This window comes from Lycium barbarum, chromosome 4, assembly GCF_019175385.1.
Source record: "Lycium barbarum isolate Lr01 chromosome 4, ASM1917538v2, whole genome shotgun sequence".
Classification (NCBI taxonomy): Eukaryota; Viridiplantae; Streptophyta; class Magnoliopsida; order Solanales; family Solanaceae; genus Lycium; species Lycium barbarum.
This window is the reverse complement of record NC_083340.1, coordinates 42,393,511-42,417,923: the sequence shown is the minus strand read 5'-3', so window position 1 is coordinate 42,417,923 and position 24,413 is coordinate 42,393,511. Positions and strand designations below refer to the sequence as shown.

At 33.9% G+C, this 24,413-nt stretch overlaps 4 protein-coding genes across 4 annotated transcripts; 3 read left to right on the top strand and 1 right to left on the bottom strand.

Moving 5' to 3' along the window:
• The first annotated feature begins 4,082 nt into the window (after positions 1 to 4,082).
• LOC132638402 (uncharacterized) lies at positions 4,083 to 5,829 on the top strand. The gene is made up of 3 exons (XM_060355295.1): positions 4,083 to 4,493; positions 4,755 to 4,996; positions 5,252 to 5,829. Exons 1-3 carry the CDS (start codon positions 4,085 to 4,087, stop codon positions 5,486 to 5,488), a joined length of 888 nt encoding a protein of 295 aa, XP_060211278.1. The 5' UTR covers positions 4,083 to 4,084; the 3' UTR covers positions 5,489 to 5,829.
• A 758-nt stretch (positions 5,830 to 6,587) lies between these two features.
• Positions 6,588 to 8,056, top strand: LOC132638401 (uncharacterized). Its single transcript, XM_060355294.1, has 2 exons — positions 6,588 to 6,972; positions 7,820 to 8,056. Exons 1-2 carry the CDS (start codon positions 6,598 to 6,600, stop codon positions 7,901 to 7,903), a joined length of 459 nt encoding a protein of 152 aa, XP_060211277.1. The 5' UTR covers positions 6,588 to 6,597; the 3' UTR covers positions 7,904 to 8,056.
• A 7,155-nt stretch (positions 8,057 to 15,211) lies between these two features.
• LOC132635951 (probable WRKY transcription factor 51) lies at positions 15,212 to 17,182 on the top strand. The gene is made up of 3 exons (XM_060352570.1): positions 15,212 to 15,521; positions 15,759 to 15,897; positions 16,757 to 17,182. Exons 1-3 carry the CDS (start codon positions 15,293 to 15,295, stop codon positions 16,884 to 16,886), a joined length of 498 nt encoding a protein of 165 aa, XP_060208553.1. The 5' UTR covers positions 15,212 to 15,292; the 3' UTR covers positions 16,887 to 17,182.
• A 235-nt stretch (positions 17,183 to 17,417) lies between these two features.
• On the bottom strand, positions 17,418 to 22,532 carry LOC132635950 (protein PLASTID MOVEMENT IMPAIRED 1-RELATED 1-like). Its single transcript, XM_060352569.1, has 3 exons — positions 22,165 to 22,532; positions 18,790 to 21,026; positions 17,418 to 18,678 (listed from the first exon to the last, which is right to left on the bottom strand). The coding sequence occupies exons 2-3, from the start codon at positions 21,009 to 21,011 to the stop codon at positions 17,598 to 17,600; spliced, it is 3,303 nt and encodes a 1,100-aa protein (XP_060208552.1). The 5' UTR covers positions 21,012 to 21,026; positions 22,165 to 22,532; the 3' UTR covers positions 17,418 to 17,597.
• Positions 22,533 to 24,413: the final 1,881 nt, after the last annotated feature.

The window sequence follows — 24,413 nt, the reverse complement described above, 5'->3', positions numbered from 1 at the left end:
ATGATATATGAGAATACGGAAAGATGATAAATGCAAACTTCAACACAATCTAAACAAAAACCTTTAGGATAATTGAATTCTTTTTTTATGTGAAACTTGTTATGTTTCAAAAATTACAAATAGTGAACAAACAAATATATTCTAGGTTATCGTACCTCATTAATATTTTGACTATTCTCCATTTGTGATTCTAGTTCAGTAAATATATATATCTCCACCTACATATAATTGCAATACATTTTACATAAGTAAAAGAGAACTGATATGACAAAAAAAAAATGAAAGTTTTTGCATCATTAAAAGTCAGACACTTATGAGAAAGTGGAATTCAAAGAATGAAGAGAAGGCGAGGAATGTACCTATTAAATCCTGTAAATAGAGGACAGATCATATCCAAATGTATCGATATCCTCACATTATCTTTATCCTCATACAAATTTAATTCAAAAACTTTATCTTTCACAATTTGTTTTCTAATTCAAATTTCAAAGATTTAATCTTTCAATTGAAATTCAAAAAAATGTATTGATGTATCCCAATTTTTTTTATTCTTAACGTTATAAATATTCCTTTAAAATTACCAAAAGATTACTTCGTTGATACCAAATAAATTTTAGATATGTGACTTTGGTGATACAAAATAAATTAAAGCTTATCTTTAAAATATTATTGTAAAAAAGTGCAAAATAGGGAACTTAAAGAATAAATTCTTTATATGATTTTATAAATTAATTCTCTAATTAATACATAATATTGTATAAATTAATATTTCTATTATATATAAATATACTAGGGAACCCAACTGCTTTAAAAAGTTGATGATCCGTCTAATATTTATTTATATAATTATTTTACCTAGCCACAAATGTAATAACTTATTTAAAAGAAGCCTCATCTCCTTCTCATAGTTGATATCATTCAAAATCCAATTACAACTAAAAAAAACGTATCTAGTTAATTTTGAAGTTAGAAAGGTAAAACAGATACATATAATCATAACAATCATATAAAGTATTCCAAAGAGAGAAAAATAAAAGCAAACAAAATGCCAAATAAATTCTTATAAATTCAAATACATTCATTCATTCCTTGCACGAATGATTTGGTAAAACTCTTGTACATATTTCGTCTATCCGTTGCGTTTGTGAGATATTTGTATACATCATTGAAACTTCAAATATCTTAATTACATCTGTGACAAAAGATAAATGTGTAATGTTATTGTAAACAAAAACTTAAACTTAATAATAATAATAATAATAACAACAACAACAACAACAACATTAAATAAAGCATGAAATTATACCTTGACAATTTGGTAAAACTCCTTTATATATTTCGGTTCTCCATTGTACTTGTTTATTTTTCAAATATTCATTTCGCATTTGTGAAATATTTGTATATATCATATCTGTGGAAACTTCATAATCCTTAGTTACATCTGTAACAAAAGATAATTGTAATGTTAATTGTAAACCAAAAAACAAAATAACAATACTTGTAATAAAGTTAAATTAAGCATAATAATGTACCTTGACAATTATTGAGAGAAATTTGATGTGCATAACCTATAATTTTTTTATCCATTGTAGAAAACCTATATGACAAAAAGAAATTATATATTAAGATATTAGCATACGAAAACTATAATCACATACTCATAAACATTGTTCAAGTGGACACATACATATGAAGTGAAAAATATCTATATAAATAACACATATCTATCACTCGTTGATTTAGTAGCAACATATAATTTTGATTATGATTTAGTAAAAACTTTAATAACAAAGTGGTACTGCATTCATTAACGTCTTAATATAGAGAAGAATATTAGAATTTTCATTTCTATCATTTTCAAATCTATAATAATTTTTTCAAGATCACCATAATTCTTTGTTCATAATTGAAAGTTGATGGATAGCCTATCACAAAAGTGGGTTAAACGCTATAAGCTTAAAAAAACTACTATCATCTATAGGATCTGAAATTTACATCCAAATAAAAAGTTCACTACCAATAACGTGACAAAAAATAAAATACATTATAAGATAATACTTTTTAAAGAATAAAGGTTCAGATAGCTCACTTACTGATTGCTGGCCAAATGCCTGGATATGAGAGAATAGATATTGATTTATGTTTCACTGAAGGGGTATATATAAGAGGCCTAAAGAATTGGAATACAACTCGAATTTTATTTAAACTCAAATTCCAAAATCATATCAATTCGTTATGAATAGTTATTTAAAATTTAAATACAGATTTTGAAAACATAGGAACCTAAATCCTAATTATCCTTATTTTATAATATTAATATAAATTATTGTTATTCCAAAAAAATTAAAACTGAAGTTGTTAGGGCTTGCAGTGTTTATCTCCTATTTAAATGGTGAAGTTTAAAGGATAATGATTATAAGTGATATCATTTCTTATGCTACTCCCTTTTGTCCAGTAAAAGGGCACGTGATTTTTCTTTATCCTATGAGATCAAAAAGATAATTCTTAAATTAAATTCTAATCCCACTTTAACCGGCTTGTTTTTGTTTTCTTACTTTTTATCCTATACGTTTTCCCCGTCTTTTTATTCTAATTATTATATTTTTAAAATTTCTTTCTTTCTTTTGGTACAAAGAAATTCATTATATATATATATATATATATATATATATATATTAAATCTAATGAATGCATAAGTGATTAGTTGACTCTTATACAAAACCAATATTTAATGTATAAATAATAAAATTCACATTGGAGAAGATAATTTGAGAGAGGAGCATGAGAAGCTTCTCATATATATTTGATAGCTTAAATTTTAAAACTTCAAAATAATTTCAGGTTCATTGAATAAAAGAACGCAATGGAATTTTTTGACATAACATGGGATGCAAATTTGGCTAGCTTGCAATTTGAATTTCAAACAATATTTTCAAATATACCATTTAATAAATAAATAACCATAGAGTTTAAAAATAAGATAATAAATTTGACTGAATTTTGGGATTATCTATAAAGTGTACATCTTGAAAAGAATTCCGGATTCACTTTTAAAAGATTTACACAATTGAAGTCCAGCACATTGTTAATTAGTTTGAATAGTCCTATAATTGTGATACATTGTGTTCTTGATAAAGGCTTTTTCCTAAATGCGGATAAATATTGTTTGTTTTAAATTTAAAAGTTTAAACTTTATTTCCCATAAAAATATTTTTCAATTTTGAATTGTTATAAAAAAAAAATTAAAAGCATTGTCCCAATTCTCATTACTTTGTCTTAAAATTGCCAAGTGACTTGTTATTAGCTTATCACTTGACTTAACCACATTGCTTATACCTCTCCTATTTTATATATATAGATAGATATAGATATAGATATAGATATAGATGCCAACTAGGCTTGATTTTTGGGGAAGAAAACACTCTGCTCCTATTCTTTCGTACGTTGGATACAAATGTGGCTAAAGACTGCTAATATTTGATGGCTTAAATTGCTCAACAAAAACATGGGTAAAAAATATGTCAATTAAAAAGGAGAATTGTGTATATACATGTCAATTCCCCTTTTTTCTTGGGTGCTAATACTTCTTTTTCGGTCCAAGCTTCTTAATTTTCGGAAGGGAAAATGACCTAATAATACTACTTAAGACTCCATATTACAAAGTATAAACATACTTTTCCTTATTTACAAACCATACCAATAAAATTATAAAACATACCAGATCTGGAAAAATAAAAAGCCACCCTTCTCTTTTCCTTTTTCCCATTCTCTGTTTCATTGAGAATTGAGCCGTCTTTGGAAAAATTAAAAGTGCATCCCTTCCCCATCTCCTTCATGTTACAGATCTAGAAAAGCCCTTCCCTTCCCCCTTATTCTTCACGCTACAAATCTAGTTTGATTATATTTGCTGGGTCATCTTTTAAGACTGATTTTTGGTGGGTCGGAGTGGAGAGTTCGCAAGACACTTGCATCAACTGCTAGTGAAGATCCGGTGATATGATTAAAAAATAACATAGTGGAAGACTGTGTTTTTGTTAATCAACTAGCTATGTGTGTGTTTCATCTACTTTTATTGCTTGCAGATATGCCGAAGCCCAAGCGTTACGAGAACGTACAGAACTCAGTTCACTCTGCATCTACTTCACGAGGTGCAGCACAATCTTCATCAACAACTGAATCAGAACCTTCACATTTTCATGATACACCATTACCTCATCAACTACTGAATCAGAATCTTCGTCAACAACGGCTGACTTCATTTCTTCAACCGTTACCACGGCGGACTCCTTCAGTTCAGGATTCAGCACAGCCAACTCCATCAGTTCAGACCACAACGCAGCAGATTCCATCAGGTCAAACCACAACACAGCTGATTCCATCAGGTCAAACCACAACGCAGGCGATTCCATCAATTCAAACTGCGTCACAGTCGAAACCACCTAAAAAATCTAGTGGACGTGAGTCTATGTCACATTGGACGGTAGATGCAATTGGTAATTTCTGCTTCTTACTTCTTCTTTCTTCCTCCTCCGCCTTATTCTTATTCTTTCTTCTTCTCGCTGCTGTGGGGGTGGGACTGGCAAAATTAGTTCTGCTGCAGATGGTTTAGCTTCCATGCTGTTGAAAATGACAGAAAATTGGACATTAGATGCGCAATCTTGAAGCTTATTTAAATGAGCTTGTCTTCTGCTAAAGTTCTTGATGGTAAGAACAAATGATTGTGATTTCTGAATTTCGGGTTTTTATCATTTCAGATTCACAAGGAGCTATCAAAAAACTCAAACTGAAGAAAACGGACGTGTTCAATCTATCTAATGGAGAACGTATTGTGGTTGATTTTGACGACTTAGATTCTCCTATTGGCGAAGGACAAGGCATTCTTGCAGGTTTTTGTGGAATTTTAGCAAAAGACAGCTCCATATTTCCAGTTCACTTTGAAAAATGGTCGGATTTACCTGCAGCATACTTCAACAATTGCTTTGATCAATTTATAAAGGTATAGGCTATAATGAGGCTTAATTTCCTCTTTTCTTCTATTTAATCATAACTAATCACCCGTGATTTGGTTAGGAATTGTTTGTGACATAGAAAACTGTTCACATATGCAAAAGCTAATATATTTAAGCGCTAAATAGTAGACGAAATGTGTGCTTGCTTATATTGGACAGCTCTTTCCTTACCTTAAATTTATGTCATTGGACTGTATATTTGCATATAATAGATAAGCTAACCATTTCTTTTATTCTTGCAGCCGCGATTTTGTTTTAGGACCAGCGAGTCAAATGCAAGGCGATATGCATATAGTTCGATGTGTAAGAAGTGGGGTGCAAGAAGGCTAAAGTTGTTTAATGCAATTGATGACCCACTTAAGAGCAGAGATCAGATAAGAGCTGAGGCAATTAATAAAGTTCCAGATGGGATTCCACGGGATCAATGGATTTCTTATGTTGATTACCGCCTTAAAGAAAAAACAAGGGTATTTATTTAAATGCTTCAATTGGTATGTGTAATTATATAGCTATTTGTTTATATATCTTAACTTTTGAGTATCTTTTTGTAAGGAAATGTGCAAAAGAAATACTGAAATTCGGAAGACACAAACCATTTCACACATCGGTGGCTCCAAACCCAACTCCAGAAGAAGGGCTGAAATGGTGAATGTTTTTGCTTCATTTTGGATTACTTGAGTGAAACTAGAATCTGTTCCTAGTTAGTTAAGTTATTGTGGCTTTGATTTTTCTATTTATAGATGGCTAATAGCGGACAAAATCCTGGACGAGGTCAACTTTATCTTGCTACTCATAGGAATGAAGATGAATCATATGTTAATAAGGCAGCAAAAGAGATATGTGTAAGTTTTTATGTAATTGTGGATTCAGTAAATTTCTTCAAATCATCTTCCAAGTGGATAGTTCTTACTGTAATCTATGTAGATATAGTTTGACATGATTCTTGACAATATGAGTCCATTTATGAGGACCTTGTCCAAAAATGAATACATTTACAAGTACCTTAATGATATTAGAGTTTGGAAAACTGTCTGTTCTTGGTTTTAACCAGAATAGTTCCAAACTTTAGTTGAGTGTTAAAATGAGAAAATGTAGTAAGCTCATACCAGAATGCTTGCAACCATCATTAGGGTAAATGTTAAGATAGGGAAAATGGTTGGCAAAGCAGTGAGTAGAAGTGAGGAATTTTTTCTTTTTGATCAAGTAGAAGTGAGGAATTATGATGCAATAAGAAGGTTTGGAAAAACAAGGCCAGGGAGTCTAAAAAATCTTCTTTAATTTATTTTTATCTTGTCAACTGGTACTTGAGTTAATCGTGTGTGCTGTGTTTAGGAAAAAATTGAGCAAGCCATGACTCCACCATCATTAGGGTAAATGTTAAGATAGGGAAAATGGTTGGCAAAGCAGTGAGTAGAAGTGAGGAATTTTTTCTTTTTGATCAAGTAGAAGTGAGGAATTATGATGCAATAAGAAGGTTTGGAAAAACAAGGCCAGGAAGTCTAAAAAATCTGCTTTAATTTATTTTTATCTTGTCAAATGGTACTTGAGTTAATCGTGTGTGCTGTGTTTAGGAAAAATTGAGCAAGCCATGACTCAAAGCACCACAGATGGGTCCGAGATTTCGCCAAATGATGCCGTCGGAAAGGTACTAGGAAAAGAGCATTCTGGACGGGTAAGGTGCTTGGGATTAGGAGTCGTCCCAAGTAGAGCTTTTAAACAAACAAGACCCCGTTATAGTGATTTGAATGCTTCAAGTTACAATAATGGTTCATGTTCTTCTCAATGGCAAGAGAAGTACAATCAGATGTTGAGTGCTCACAACAAAAGCCAAGACAGCCTCAATTTTCTGATGAATGCTCACACTGAAATGATGAGCGCTTTCAAGATGTATATGATAAGGAAAGAAGGGAGAATACCTGAAGAATTTGCTGGGATCTTTGTTTCTACTACTCCTCCTTCAACGGTAAGATTGTTAACTTTGAAATGTAACTTACTCACATCCTAGATTAATCTCAAACTATAATCCCTTCATTGTAGACTTGTTGGAACCTGAAGTAGTTCCTTCTATGTACCTTTTTCTGTTAAGATGATGATAATGTCAGTAGTTATGCTCTATTTTTATTGTCATTCTTCAAGAATGGATACCTAGGGAATCTGGATCTAGACAACAAATATAAAGGTACATTTTTTGATAGCTACTTTATTGATGGATGATACTCTGTGTCCCTTCAATAATAGGACAAAGATTTTGTTGATATGGACATCCTTTTTATTGTTTTAGATGGTCTGAATTTTGGACAAGATTTGAAGGTTAAGTAGACACCGCACCGCCTCAGGAAATCAGCCAAAAAACTGAACCCATTATTCAACCCCATAATTTGATTCTCTTAATTAATTTCTCTTCACCTGTGAAAATTAACATGGACTGAAAATGGATAGTATATAGTTAAGGTTACAAAAGATTCAGAGGGGTTGTGTAGAAATTAGGAGGAAAGTTAAGATATACTATATATATTTGGGAACTTTGCAGAAGTTGGCAGAAGTTGAAAGGGAAATGAGCTTAATGAGGACAGTTGTGTCTCAAATATATGTAGTGTGTATTTGTCATGGAAGATTATAGATTATTGTAATGCCCTTATACTTTGTAAAATATCACTTGAATCAGTGCTAAGAAAAATAATTCTCTCCTTTTATCAATGAATCAGGAGGACTGTCTGTTAGAGCTATTGATTCAAACATAAGTAGCATTAACAATTATATCTCTGATTATGAGGATTTGATCATTAGTTATTTTAAATTCTTTTTTGTAGCCAAGTGATGCAGCTAGTGGACACGCTTCACCCACGGACGTAAGAAGATCATTTGGTGGCAGTAATCGTAATGGCAACCAATGAAGTTCCGTGCAATTGTATTAGACAATTAAGTATGGTAGTTGATTGAATAGACGTAGCAGATCCTTTATGATTAGTGGTCTGAGTGGATGTGTTTAATGTTAGTTTTTGAGACTAATGAGGATACTGATGTTGGAGTGAATGTGTTTAATATTAGGTTTGAGACTAATGACAATACTTGCTTTATGTTAATGTCAATATGGCTTAATAATACATTGATGTTACTTGATTTTAGTAAACAATTTGAATAATAAATTGATGCTTCATTATATTAATATATTCTCAATCAGTTTTGAGTAATAATTGTCTGAAAAAAAGGTATCAGAATAGCATTGCTAGCGATAGGTTGTAACCCCTGCTAAATAAATGAATTGTGGGGGTTTTAACCCCCAGAACATTTTTTAATAAAAAAATAAATAGCAATTGCAGAGGTCAGAACCGCCGCTACATACATCCTATGTTGCTCGGACTCGGGTGCGGGTGTCGGATACGGGTATGGATCTAGAGGTCGGACTCGGCATGATCTAAATTTTAAGATTCGTGGGTACGGATCCGGGTACGGATACGGGTGCGGGGATTCGGCAAAAATAATTCAAAATTCTAATAATATAGCTACAAGAATATGCCTAGATTATGAGAGCTTTTTGTGGAAGCACCTACATGTAGTTTTGTACCAGACATGTGATTCAATCTTCCATTCTACTAGGTGCTAGACTGCGTGCTCCGAGAAACTAGTTAAATTTTCTACATAATATTGAAGGTATGCCATCTCATGTCTTCAAATCTCTACTTTTTGTTATCTTGAGAAATCATAATCTCAAAATTTTTCTTTAATTTGGTCATGAATTTCGGTCAAAGTATCCGATCTCTATTGACCGGATCCGACACGAATTCCGTACCCAAACCCGTGTTGTGTCGTGTCGGACACGGGTACGGCGGCAAAAGTGAAGGGTCCGAGCAACATAGCATACATCACACAACCGCCGTAATTGTGTTGCAGCGGCCAGGAAAACAACCTCCGCAAAATGTTTGCAGCGACCAGAATTGGGGGGGTTTTGTGGACCGCTGCTACAGCGTATAGCGGGGGTTGACAACCGCCGCAATGTGTGAATTTAACCCCCGCAAATGGAGCCTTTTTTTGTAGTGTCTAGATGTACTTGAGTTGACGAGACTGGATGGTATTGTGATAGATTTGGGCAGTCGATGAAGATGCTCCAACAGAATAGATAGATTAGAATTGTATTAAAATTTTAGTTTACACGGCTCAGAAATCAAGTTTGGGTGGAGGAACTTTAAATTTCGGGATTAATTCAGCATGGCTTCTCTCAAAGAGCTTTTCCCAGCAGCAAGAAGCCATTGTTGATTCTTCGCCTCCTTCTTTCAAATCAATAGCCACTCTTTTTTCTGATCTACTTTCTCGCTTTGTACATTTAACAAGAAGAAAAATTTGTAGTAATATTGTATGAAAGTTTGTATACAATGTTATTATAGTTGTATTAAATTTCATCCCAATTTCGAAGCAAGTTCAAAATTATATTAAATTTGTATGAAAGTTGTATACAATGTTATTGTAGTTGTATTAAATTTCCAAAAAATCTAACATGAACTTTATACACAGTTATATACATATTTCATACAGTTTTCATACACGAAAAATGTGACAATTCTAAACCTTGAGCGAGATATATATATTTCATACTGTTTTCATACACAAAATTTTGAGAGAAATTTTTAAGTCTTGAGCAAGATATACATATTTTATCATACACAAAAAATTGAGCGAAGTTTTTAAGCCTTGAACGAGATATACACATTTCATACAGTTTTCATACACAAAATTTTGAGCGAAAATTTTTGTATATGTTTTGTAAGAAATATATTGGTATATTTTGTAAACTGAAAAATATCGCCATATTTTGTAAATATATCCTAATTTTATGTATACATACATCATTCTCCCTTTTCGGAAATCAAGCCCAATCATATTTATTTTACAGATAATTGTTTGGATGCATACATTAATTTTGAAGAAGGAGGATGCTTGAACATGGGGGTGTTCAATAAAGCAGATGGCAATGTCCAGCCGCATTATGATGGTGTTTTCCTCAGTCGTGTTTGTCCTCCAATTTTGATTACACTAACTCTGTGTTGAGCATCCATTGATCCATTACATTTGCTGATGTTCATAAGAGTTTTGAGAATCTTGCTCAGAAGCACAGGCGTCTAACTTAACTTATTGGATGTTTAAGAATGTAGCTCAAAATGCAGCTTTACGTCTACGGTAGTTAGTTTTGCTGCTCAAACACTAAAACATGTAGTAGTATTTTAATTGTTCTGTGTACAAGGGGCATTGTAGTAAATGTTGTTCTACTACTATCTAACTGTAGCTTATCGTGGTGTGTTAGCTATAGTGAGACAATGCGATCATGTTAATGTTAAGATCAAAGAACTCCTCCAGGTTAGGAAGTTAAAAAATAAAAAATACTTCACTCAAATTGCTCCCAGTTTTAATTCATTAGTATAGTAATGCACTTCATGCCTATTTGACACATTATATTTTTTTCCTTTTATTCCAAAAGTATTAAATAGTTGCACGTAATTAGAGAGATCAGAGGTTCCCTTTAAGTTGACATTCCTTTTCTTTTCCTCAAAAAAGTTTGGGGAAGAAACTACTCCACTAAATTCCAACCATACCGATTCAAGACCAAAGTACTAGTAATTATTTTTGAATTTCTAATTGACGTTTCAGATAATTCTTTAGTATTTTTAACTTAAATTCATATAATATTTAGAAGAAAAAGTATTGAAACAAATGTTACATAAATTGAATTTTGAAATATAATTTAATTTTCCTAATATGAAAAGAATGAAAAACTAAAGGGAAAAGGTTGTATTTAGACCAATGTCACTGGCGAATTCTTGCAGCCTATTGCAAACCCAACTTAGTGGCTAAGCGGGTGTAAATGTATTTGTAAAGGGGTATATTTGTGTCAATTTCTTGTTTCTATAATCATCTAATATCCTTAACTCACTGTCTCGATCTCAAATTTATGATGCTTATTGATCACTAAAAATATGCCTTTTTTCGAGGACGAAAACCGACGATAGTCCGTTCGGTAATGATGGGTTACGGACAAAAAAATCGACGAAGAATGATCAAGTTGGAACAACAAAATCAAAGGAGTCTATCGGTTATTCCGAGAGAGAGTCCATGGACAACTAACACGAATTTTTTTGATAGTTCATTCTCAGGATTGAACCCGAGATCTCAAGTTAAAAATAAAGGGATCTCGTATGTCTCACCACACTCCTTAGGGTGGAATGTACCAAACCATATCAAGCATTTATTGAAGTTATTATCAAATCAAACTTTTATTAATACCCTAAATACGTGTAAATAAATCGACAATTTATACGGGGAAAAATGAACTGGCGCAAGCTTATTGGGAGATGTACAAATGTACTTTATGCTATTTTACACCTAAAATTCTATGTAGGAACGGAAGCCTCCCAAAGTCTAAACCCTCTTTAAGGGGGACACGAAGGAAAGGAAGGACTTCCAAAATACCACTCCCCTGTCCAAAATTTTGTCAATTTTATTGACTCCTTGACCAAAGGACCGTTTATCTAATCAATGGTAGTAGCAATTAACCAGAGAGAAAGACTCGGTAAAAGTCTCCAAATTACAAAGTGAACATGGTTGTCCATTTTCATAGACTACTTCAATCCTATACCAAACGCATTAAACACTTAAACTCCTTCCTCCTCACCTTGCACGGTATTAGGGGGCAATATGTATTCCCCTCCTTTGAACATGTAAATCGAATTGACTTGGTGTCTAGACGGATGTATATTTAAAGGACGATTTTGAATTCATCAATATCTTTAATTCGAAATATATAACTGATTTTTCAAAGATATATCTGTCTATCTATACTAGGTAAACACTTGTCGTGTAACACTACATTAATTAACTTAGATTCAGAAATATTTCACGCTTTCATATAGATTAACTGATGCTTAAACTAATAGGACTGCAGTAACACTCAAGTGGAGGAACACTCCTTGCTTTCACTCCACCACCATCAATCCTTACACAACAGAGATTGGCCTTTTGGTCGCAACAAACTCTGATTGATCTTTATAATATAAAGGTTCTTTTGTTTTTTTGGTTATTTTGAAGGTTATACTGGTCAAAAAAAAGCCACATACAGAATGAGTATAATGTCAAGAATGTTATTCGTAACCAAATTTAACCTAACTTTGGACTGTAATATCATCATTACGGATTAGACGATCTCAACATTTTTTTTCCTTTCCATTTATAATTTCTTAACTTCTTTAGCCATCAGGATACACATTATCCATCTACCTCAGCACTGATGTCATTTTTCAATATTTCAAATCTCATATATTTGCTACCCAAGTCAACCAATATGTATCAAACAAATGTCTCCTAAGCATGTTCAGATACTCCCTGGAACTTGCCTAGATCTCAAGTGGGCTCCAATTGGTTCACGTGCAGAGCATGTGCTCTATATTTAGTTTTGTCACTAGGTAAGTAATTAAAAGAATCGTATGAAAACTTGCACCATGAAATGCAAAGGATTTAGTTTATATGCACGGAGGGGTTATTTCGTTACTGGTTAGAGTTATATGGGTAATAGTAATGCAAGAATTAGTTATGCAAATCTTAGTAATCACTACAAAAAAGAAGGCATTTGGCAACAATTTTATTTGTTGTTATAGATAGATTATTATTGCAAAAAGTACTTTTGGCAGCAACATCTTTTTGTTGTTGCATAAACTTTTTCCATCGGCTATTATTGCAACGATGTGCAACAACTTTTTTGTTGTTGCCAAAAGTACTTTGTGCAACAATAATCAATACTATGGCAACAAAATTAAATTGTTTGGCAACAAAAAAAAAAACATTTTAAAAGAGTTATCATATATGCCAACAATAAAACTAAGTTGCAAAATATTGAATTTTGCCATATTATTTTTTATGCCAAAAAAGGTGTTGTCATTTTAATACTTTCTTATAATGAATGTACGGGACAGGGAGTGGCGGGAGGGGGTGGGGGTGGGGGTGGGGTTAGTTATTCATGTAGGATTAGTTATTAGGTGTTGTTTGGTAGTTGGTTAGAGTTATGCAGATATTAGTAATATTGAGATTAGTTATGAGGGAATGTATGTATTATTTTATACATGGATTATTTATGCAGGGTTTAGTTATTCTATCTTCTATCCTGCATAAAATAATACATAGATTTCCTCATAATTTATACATGTATTAATTATGTGAGTCTCAAAATTGCAAACCAAACACCGTATTAGTTTTATATATAAATAACTTACCTCCTAATCAACTACCAAACGTGGTATTACTTATGCAGGATTTAATACATGAATAACTTGCCACCTAACTAGCTACCAAACAACCCCTAATACTATGTATTATTTTGTGTAAGATAGAATTTGAAATAACTAATACTACATGATTAATTAACTGCTTACTAGTACTTGCATAACTAATTCCTGCATTACTATTAGCCGCATAACTCTAACCATTAACCAAACAGCCCCTTAGTGTATATAAACAGCCCCTTAGTGTATATAACTAAATCCTTTGCATATGGTGCAGTTTTCATGCGATTCTTTTTAATATACTTAGGGATCGTTTGGTAGGATGTATTATAGAAAATAATGCATGTATTAGCTTTGATATTACTAATTCCATTTTGGGGTACACTTTGTCAACCTATGCCTTCGTCCCAAAATTCGTCTTAATTACTTTCTTTTTAGTTTGTCCAAATTTTTTTTTTGACACATTGGTATATTTAGAAATAATTTAACTTTATAGAATGATTTATAGTCATACAAATATCTAAGACTTATTTTGGACCACATATATCAAAAGTCTTGCTTTATTTCTTAAACTCCGTATCAAATCAAACTAAGACAATCTTTTAGGTATGGAGGGAATATAACTTATCCTATCAGAGGCGAAGCCTGGATTCGAAGCTTGTAGGTTCGGGGTTCCAATTTTTTAAAGTTACTGGTTCTTAATTAATAATTTGTACATATTTAACAAAAAATTTAATACAAATATATGGTTCAAACAAAAGCTACTGGATTCGGCCGAACCTCGAAGGGTTAGCTCCGCCCCTGATCCTATGTATAATTAATTCATAGCAAACCATGGTATTAGCAATATCAAAACTACTAATACATGCATAAGGATGGTTAAAGATAAAATTGCCCTTGAAGTCCCTCAAAGCTCTATGTGGAGGGTATTTTTGTAAACACGTGATTTTTTATAAATAATGCAAATGCATGTTAATTTTAATACACCACGCCAAAGAGTCGATAATAAATAATCTCAGCATAACTAAGCCCTGCATTACTAAACTCTGCATTGCTAATATACCATATTCAGTACTATTCTTATACACCCTACCAAACTTAGTGACAAAGCTAATTATAGCGCACATACTTAGTTATTCATATAATAAGTTTTTCTATTTCTATCTACGCTAAATAAAATAATATTTAAGTTTCTTCGTAACTTATATATGTATTAGTCCTGCTGGAAAAGAAACATGTACCAAACATTGTATTAGCAATGCTATGTTTTATATGGAAAAGAGAAACTACCAACCAAGCGTTGTAACACTTATGCTAGATTCCATGTGGAGATTATTTTTTTTCCCATTTTTATAAGCAAAATAATGTATAAAGTTATGGTAGTTTTAATACATAAATAACGCCCCTCTAACCGGTAACCAAATGACCCCAAAGAACCTCTACACTATCAGTGTTGTTTAACTCACTATAATAGGTCATTATTTATTTATTTAAATTAAAATATTAGGCTAGTTATGAATAGTTGCATAAGTTATAGGATCTATATTTTAATGCACAAAACTAAATTGAACTCAAAGTGGAAATAATCTTAGAAATCCTAAAATACATATGAAGAGATAAAGTGTGAAAGTGGTATCAAATAAGAAAAGGGTCATGGCACCAATCATTGTCACATATTGACTTGTAAGTATGTACCGTTGTGAAGGGGTTGGTCTAAGCACGAGATTGATATATGTGTAATTTACACACAGGAAGCAACTTGAAAAGTCTTTGCACAAGTCTTCTTTGCCATGTCCCACTCTAATTGTGTCCACTCTTTGTTAGCATCATAATACGCATAGTTTTTGAGTCACTAAGCTTATAAGCAAATAAAGGGGCCCCAAACAATGACATTCACTTAGCCACCAATCCTCCATGAACCTTCTTCCGACCTCGTAGGAAGCTTACTAGGAAGGATACATGCACAATGAGGAACTTACTGCTCTAACATAAATGTACGCCACGCGAATTTAGTCGATCACCATGGCTGCTAATAGTCCCAGTGCAAACATGTTTGATGGGAGTTTTAGATCACTGGACTCACCTGATAGTGATTTCTCCAACCACCTAGTTAACTTTGAGGTTTCTGATATTCTCGAGATAGACAATTGGCCCGTTCAAGAAGATCCAACGTCGTTCGTACCCCAGTACTCAAATTATGCAGCAAACCAAGTGGTTACCACCAGGAGTTATCATGAGGAACCTAGCAACAGTAAGCATTTCATCAACAGTACTTTTTAGCATTTTCATACGTAATTTACTATATATGGCATTAATTAACATGAATCATGTAATACTAATAATATTACTCGCAGTAAGAAGAAAACAAAAAACAAAAAAAACCTGCTAAAAGACCATGTACATGCATTCATTAGGAAATAGTTTCAAATTAACACGATGAAATTCAATTATCTTTCGTGCTAATTCTTTTTGTTTGGCGAAAAAATAGACATAGGCAGCAGCAGCGAGAGGAATGAAGTAAAGGACAAGGTTGCTTTCAGAACACTGTCACAGATTGAAATACTAGATGACGGCTACAAGTGGAGGAAGTATGGAAAGAAGATGGTGAAAAATAGTCCAAACCCGAGGTAACATAATAGCTTCATTTTTTTTTTTTCTGTTTCGCGCGAGGAAGAACACTTCTAGTTACCGCTCTCCTTCTAACTTTCTTTTCTTTCGGTTTGCATTCTTGATGACGTTCTCATGACAAATATCACTCTTCTAGCCTTGAAACCTAAGTGCTCAGCATACACTAGGTCATAAAGTTCCCAGAAGATTTGAACCTTATAGCTCATGATAGCTTATTGTTATCTTTATTTTGCTGGAATAAGCTATCTGTATCAGATAGCTTATTGTTATATTGCTGGTTGCATCTTACTATGCCATATATGTTCTACCAAGCATGACGCGACTAATTTATGTTGTATTCTTATAAGCTGCCTAATTAAGTTACCCTAACAAACACTAACAAAACAATTACTACTTGTCAATTCCAAGCAAGTTAGGGTCGGTTACATTAATATTCACTGTCCATGTCGCTCCATTTAAGCAAACAGGTCATTCAGTTACTTGATACTCTTTGCACTCTCAGTCAAGCAACCTAGATTCTAGGAAATTTACCAGAAACATAACTCACCAAAGAACGGGCCATCTGCCAAACCAGGGGACGACATTAACTACTTACCAAGCCGGCCATTTATAGTTAAATATCAGAGGCAAAAAAGAAGTGCTAGTTCCACTTAAAAACGAATGTCACATCAAAAGAAATTGGAAGTATAGTATAACTATTCTGGTAGGCAAAAAGAACCTTCACATACTTTAATCAATCAATCACTCTTTCACGGAGACAAACGATAAAAAGTTATGTGCTTTTCGCTTTATACGGATAGCAGCTTATGGAAATTGGTATGATATCTAACTCACATAACCAATGTTGTGTCTCAACAGGAATTACTATAGGTGCTCTGTGGAAGGTTGTCCGGTGAAGAAGAGAGTTGAACGAGACAAAGAGGACTCTCGGTATGTCATAACCACCTACGAGGGTGTCCACAACCATCAAGGTCCATCCCAGTTCTGATTCCTGTAACAGAGCTCGAGTTTGAAAGTTACTATGAGTGTTGCACAGTTGCTAAATCAGGGTTCCACCAGTAAATTTGGATCCCTTAAACTGTTTCCGGTGTTTAGACCTCATAGCCTTGCGAGTTCATAATCTAACGTTGTGGGGTCAGACTGAGGCGTCTATCTGTAACTTAAAAGTAATCGATTAGAACAGTTTGTGCCCTTCAGTAGGCACATGTAGTCTTATCCTGCTTCCAACAGGATTTATATATGCTATAGCATTACCAACTGACATGGTAATTTTCAGTTTTGAAACACATGGGGCATGTAGTGATCAATCGAGGAACAGGCCATCCAATTTGAAATAAAAACAAAACAGCCCTTTTCTAGCCAAAGGATGAAAAGAAGAAAAACACAGTTGGAAAGTCGTTCTTTAGTATTACTGTATATAAAAGACGGATGAAGCCAACAGATACCAAAACTAACAGACTTAATTTTCCCAAGAACAGAGATAAGAAACTCTCAACCACCTAATAAGATTCAGCGCAGAGGAACAAATCCATGTTTCTCAATATCTAGTATTGGTAACAATCATTTCAAGAAAGATTGACTTGGAGATTATGCTGTGCAGAGAAGCTTTGTTCAGCAACTTTACATAAACATGATTGAGACACTAATTTCTTCACTTCATATACAAAATGGAAAAATATACACACCCAGAATAAGGGTGTTATAACTTGATTCCCAACTGACTAGGATTTGGACAACCTTCAGTTGGAAAAATAATATCAGAATTTCGTATATGAACATTTGATTTGGAATCTCTAGTATGAAAATCCGATGAGATGCTCCACAAAACATCTCCAGGCTGCATATTTCTCCTTATCTGTGAGGATGATCTTATGATGGCGTTTGACTTGGATAATGGACGTTTGCTTGTCCTCCCCATGCCACTTGATAGCAACCACCGCGACCCAGCTTGTTGCTGTCTTTTTCTGCCCCAAATTTGATCATCTTTAGGCCCACTATTAAAACCTGCAACATGAATTTCCGTGATCTTAAACTGAGAAACAGCCTGCCTATGGATTCCCCTCTCACTTTCTCCGGCAATAATTTCTTCCTGAATGAATTGCTCCTTCGGATCATTTTCACTGCTTGAATTTCTTTCTGTATACTGTTCAACAGGAGCACAAGACCTCTCTAACTGAATCAGAATGAGCATGGAGATGCCGACCATCTCATAGTCACGCAAAGGATCTCTGAGTTGAACCCTCAGAGCTAACGTCAATTTGTTACACAGTATACCACATTCTCTACCCAACAATTCCGACCTTTCTTCACCCGTTTCCAGTCCTGAACTATCTAAATCAAGGGACTTAGCATGATGGGCTGCTAAGATTTTGGTAATTCTTTCCTTGTTCTCAGTATTATTACTGAAATCTCCAGCATCCAGCCTCAACCATTCATCTGGTGAAACAGAAAGCTCCACTAAATCACCCTCAACATCATCACTTTCTTTGCCACTCCAGTGCTGTAATGCGCCAGCTGTATTAGAACCAAAAACTTCACTAAATTGAGGCCTAATGCTTGAAGGTGCTTCATTATCTGACAAGTTTGACTGGATTCTCAACCCTTCAATTGTAAGAGGTTCTATCTTATCCATGGCCAAAGGAGCTAGATCCTCCATAAACACAAAACCTAAATCTACACCATCAACTATTGAGGTTGAGTTCAGATGACCGGAACTCTGATGAAACAACAGATCTTCACTGTCCTTCTTCATACCAAATAACCCATGCCAAAAAGTGAACCTGCCAAAAGAATCACAAGAACATAACATAAATTATCATCTTGGATGACATCACAAGTAACGAATATATAGAAACTTTATAATTTTGTATCATGATCTTAAAATTACAAACCTCACATCTGGTTCAAGTCTGGATACGGCTTCCGAGGCCATTTCTTGTATATTCCTCCCGGTGATATCTTCTAAAGGCATCAGCGTATCTGCCTGAACAGACATCTTGGAAATTCCACCAGATGCCCAGCAGCTGAGTATTTCCATAACACTACAACCCATTGCAGCAGGGAGCACAACGGGGCTAGAAAACTGCATTATCAACCTTGCACCATTCCTTGCATTCCTAAACAGTTGAGGACTCATCGAATGTAAGAAGCCCCCATTACGCGTGCACATTTCAGAACCTAAGCCCTCTCCAAGAGGAAGTAACGGTAATTGTAATGGTCTTTCAGGGGAAAGATAGATTGGACTTCCAAACCCACCAGAGCTGATGCGTGGTGAATTCTGGAATGCTTTCTCATTCAAACCCCAATCTTGCATTAAAACCTCAGTTTCCAAGTTCTCTATCATTTTCGCATTCCTTTTACTCCTCAATGACTGGGTGCCCTTCTTATGCTCCTCCTCAAAATCCTTAACAACTGATGACAAATCAAAGTCATCAGAACATGCAACTCTTCCATGAATACTTGAAGCAATGCCACTAAATTCCACTTGATCATCTGTTGCATCAAAATCAAAAATTGAGTTTCCAGAAGGAAAGGTTTCCTTCTCAAACTGTCTCAAAAGGGATTCTCTTGGTGAATCCACAGAAGTATCAGAACTCAAGTCAGCAGAGGTCTGCTCAATGTTCAACATATCCAGAAAATCATTTGCCACATCATCTATGCTAAGTGACTTCACCCGCCTACTGGATTCATAGCTGGACTTCAGATTCATGTAGCTTTCTTGGTCAATGGAATCATACATTTCTACTGGTGAATCCAACTCTGCGGACTCAGCGGTCAACAGGTCAAGGAAAACCGACTCAAGCTCTTCAAACATTTCATCCTTGCACATGTCAGTCTCCTCATAGTTGCTGGTCTTCATCATATCTTCTCCTCTGTAGACGTCATTGCTTTCATGCTTTTGATTATATTCACTTTTCTCCTCACTTCTTTCCTCCAAAATGTAAGCAACATCAGTGGTTTCTATTGGAGTATCATCACAACTTTCATAAGAACATACTTCTGGTTTCAGCTGAGAAGATTCTGTACCCAGTTCACTGATAGAAAACTCAATATGTTGATCATCCATGGTATTTTCAGCAGAAAACTGAGACAAAACACCAGAGTTTGGTTTTAAGGGCTCTAAATATTCAAAAAAGAAATCTAAATCGTCCAATTTATCCAATTTCCCTTCCTCAAGTTTTCTATACAGCAAGGTAATAGAGCGAGAAAGCTCTGATTTTCGGCCTGATAAAACTTCATCAAAATTTCTCGCATCTAGGGACCTAGATGAAGAATGAGTCGTACCACCAGGCTTGCGGGGAACACTTCCAACTCTCCGAAGACTTGTATTAGCACTAGCTCCATCACATTCAGAGGAATGATCTGTTGCAGCAGGTTCGATGCCTTGCATGAATTGGCTAGGTTCAATCGAGTTACTCCCTGATACAGAGAACCCGAAACTAACATTCAGTATTGCACCTTTGGCCTTTCCTGAAAGTTTGAAGCTCGTGGTCCACTTCCCTGAATTTCTTCCCTCCTCTAACTCCTCCATGGTAAGTGGAAGCAACCTCGTAAGATCAACCAAATGCTTGCCAATATCAAGGGCTGGAGCCCCAATCACAGAAACATAAAGCAGGAAATGTTTAGGCTCATACTTTGCTGAATGCTGGTGTCCGGTCCTACTTCCATATACAGAAGAGGAATGCATCAAAGTCTCTTCAAACTCAGCTGTTCCCTGACAAACCTGAGCAGGGCGAGTTCTCATCACTTCACCCTTACGTTTCCAATTTACACACAAAGCCAGGTCCTTGAAATTGACAGGCAAGCCTTCAATGCCATGAACATGAAGAAAGAAACAACAATTGAACCGTCGATGGCGGATATGAGTTAGAACCTTTAATGGCTTCCAACTCCATATTGATGATTTCTTCTGTTTACGCAGCATGTCACCAGCTACAACATTTGAACCGGACTTAAAGACATGGGTATCGCCAACAGAATCATGTCCATGATCTGCTTGAAAAGTTAAAGCCTTCCTAGGGGTTTTATGTACATAAAGAGCTTTACTAATTTCTTCAATGTCACACAGCAATCGCCCTCCATTCTGATTCCCGCTACTGCTCTTCCAAGACATTTTCTTATTCACAGCCTGAACATAAATATCCAACCAAAAATCCAAATAAGAAGCCAAAAACAAAAAGACTCTTATTGGCCAGAAAATTCTATTTATTTTTTAATTTTTTCTTTTCTTTTCTTTTTCTTCCTTTTTTCTTTCTTTTTTTTCCTTTTTTTATTTCTTTTTTTTTCTTTTTTCTTTTTCTTTTCTTTTATTTATTTATTTATTTTTATGATGGTGGTGTTTGGGCCAGCCTGCATGCACAGGGGCGATTCTATGTATTGAAAATAGGTCACGTGAACCCATGATCATCCGACTAAACTTAGTATATTATGTTTATAATTCTTAAAATATATCTAATATTAACTGAAGGAACACACGGTCAAACTAGACCGAGTGGAGCACTGGTTAACTGTTGGGTTTAATCCCTTAAGTTTGTGGGATCAAACCCTACTAAATGCACTTTTGCGTCTTTTTTTTTTTTTGAAAAAAAATTCTAAGGTGAACTCATCCTCTTGAAATCCTGGATTCGCCTCTGTGCATGCACCTCGACTATTCCACCTAGTATCTGTTACCTCCCACCAACACAGGTACCAGAAAAGTTTATATTTTTTAAAGATAAAACCCCAAAACAAAAAATATACCTAAATATCAACTACACCTCAATTCCTAACTAATTGTTGGGCTTTTTTTAGAGGATTTATCACAGTTTGACCATCTTAGGCTGACATCAACGTATCAGCCGCTATACATACATACATATATATATGCGTGTAAATAGTCCAACATCAGTATTAATTCTTCTGTTTCAGCAAATAAAGATAAGGATTAACAAAAGTAATTAGGTAAAATGAAGAACTAAACTTGTTTTGAATTTTTATCTTAACTAAACTTGTTTTGAATTTTTATCTTCATTTCTTCAGAATAAGGAAGTTTAACATCAATATTTAGGTAAAAACAAACAACCAAACTTGTTCTAAGTTTAATCGAATCTTCTGCAATTTATTCCCAAAAATTCTCAACAAAATCAAATACCCAAATTCAGCACAGAAGTTTCAACTGCAAGTAACAGTAAATAAATCCAAGTTACACCTCAAATAAAAAAAAAAAAAAAAAAAAAAGGTTAAATCCAAAGATTAAAAAAAAAGAAAGAATTAGGAAGAAGGCTTACAGTAATGAGAGATCCAACATAGAAGAGCAAGAGTTGACTGTTGATTTATCTGAATTGCCCGATTGATGATGTTATCCTCGACTTTTTCTTTTAAGGAAATTGTCTGCATATTCTTATGGGATATCTCTGACACTGCCCTTCTTCATCACGCGGCCAACAACTCCACCTCTGCCTAACCAATTTTCTTCCTCTTTCTGTTTTACCCTTTTTACATCTTATTATACGGAAATACTATAAAACGTCACGTGAAGTATTTGATTTTTTTTCCTTTTTTACATACAGCACATATGGGGGACTTGCTTAAACGGCCATATCAAAATATATAACGCAGATGTCATAGAATTTTTTGATGTTAATATTATACTGTTTTATGTGGTGTTATGTTTTTATTTATACGTCAATCAAGGCTTTTAATGGTTTCTTTATCAAGTATTTTCTGTAAAATTGCGGGAATAGCTTGACCTCTGTTATATATAGTGTGACGTATCTATTTGTTCGTCAATCAAGACTTTTGATGTTTTCATTGTCAAATATTTCTTGTAAAGTTACAGGAGCAGCTCAACCCCTGTTCTGTACGGTGTAACGTATCTGTTTATTCGGCAATCAAGGATTTTAAGATTTTTGTTGCCAAGTACTTCCTGTAAAGTTGCAGGAGTAGCTCGACACCTGTTCTATACGGTTTAACATATCTATTTATTGGACAATCAAGGCTTTAGTGTTTTTGTTGCCAAATATTTCCTGTAAAGTTGCAAGAGTAGCTCGACCCCTGTTCTATACTGTGTAACATATCGCTTTAACCGGCAATCAAGATTTCTAATATTTTTGTTGCCAAGTATTTTCTGTAAAGTTGCATAAGTAGCTCGATGTCTATTCTATACGGTGTACGTCTCTATTTGTTCGTCAAGCAAGACTTTAATATTTTCTTTGCTAAGTATTTCCTGTAAAGGCAGTAGTAGCTCAAACCGTGTTCTATACGGTGTAACATATCTATTTATTCATCAATCAAGGCCTTTAATGTTTTCGTTGCCCGACTATATTACTACTATTAAGAAGCACGGGTTGGGGCTCCTTTTTCGTCGTCCGTTGTGGGCCCCCCAATGAAAAAAAAAATATTTTCGGCCCCATATTAAACAGCCCATAATAATTAAAAAAAAACAAAATTGTAAAAAAAAAATTATGGGCCCCATATATATTAAACAACAACTAATATTAAAAAAAAATTGTGGGCCCCATATTAAACACCAACCAGTATTAAAAAAAAAAAGAAAAAAATTGGAACCCACCACATCCAAACTCACGGAAAAAAAAAAAAGTGGACCCCATATTAACAAAATTAAGCAATATTAAAAAAAAAAAAAAGTGAATCTCATATTAAAAAAACAAACAATGTTAAAAAAAATGTGGGCCCCATATTAAACACCGTGCGTATTCGTAGCAAACACTAATATAATAAAGTTTTAAATACGGAGCACAAACTACAATGTTATATTAATCGTGTTTTGAACATAGTTTCCCATATTGACAAAATCAAGCAATATATATAAAAAAAAAAAAGTGAATCCCATATTAAAAAAATAAACAGTGTCAAAAAAAAAAGTGCAAACTTTGTATTCTTAGCAAACACTAATATAATAAAGTTTTAGATACGGAGCACAAATTACAATGTTATATCAATCGTGTTTTGAACATAGTATATATATATTTTTTTTTTATTTTTTTTTTGGGCCCCATATTAAACAGTCCATAATAATAATAAAAAAAAAACAAAATTGTAAAAAAATAAATTGTGGGCCCCATATATATTAAACAACAACTAATATTAAAAAAAATTGTGGGCCCCATATTAAACACCAACCAGTATTAAAAAAAAAAAAAAAGTGGAACCCACCACATCCAAACTCACGGGAAAACAAAAAGTGGACCCCATATTAACAAAATTAAGCAATATTAAAAAAAAAAGTGAATCTCATATTAAAAAAACAAATAATGTTAAAAAAATGTGGGCCCCATATTAAACACCGTGCGTATTCGTAGCAAACACTAATATAATAAAGTTTTAAATACGGAGCACAAACTACAATGTTATATTAATCGTATTTTGAACATAGTTTCCCATATTGATAAAATCAAGCAATGTATATAAAAAATAAAAAAAGTGAATCCCATATTAAAAAAATAAATAGTGTCAAAAAAAAAAGTGCAAACTTTGTATTCTTAGCAAACACTAATATAATAAAGTTTTAGATACG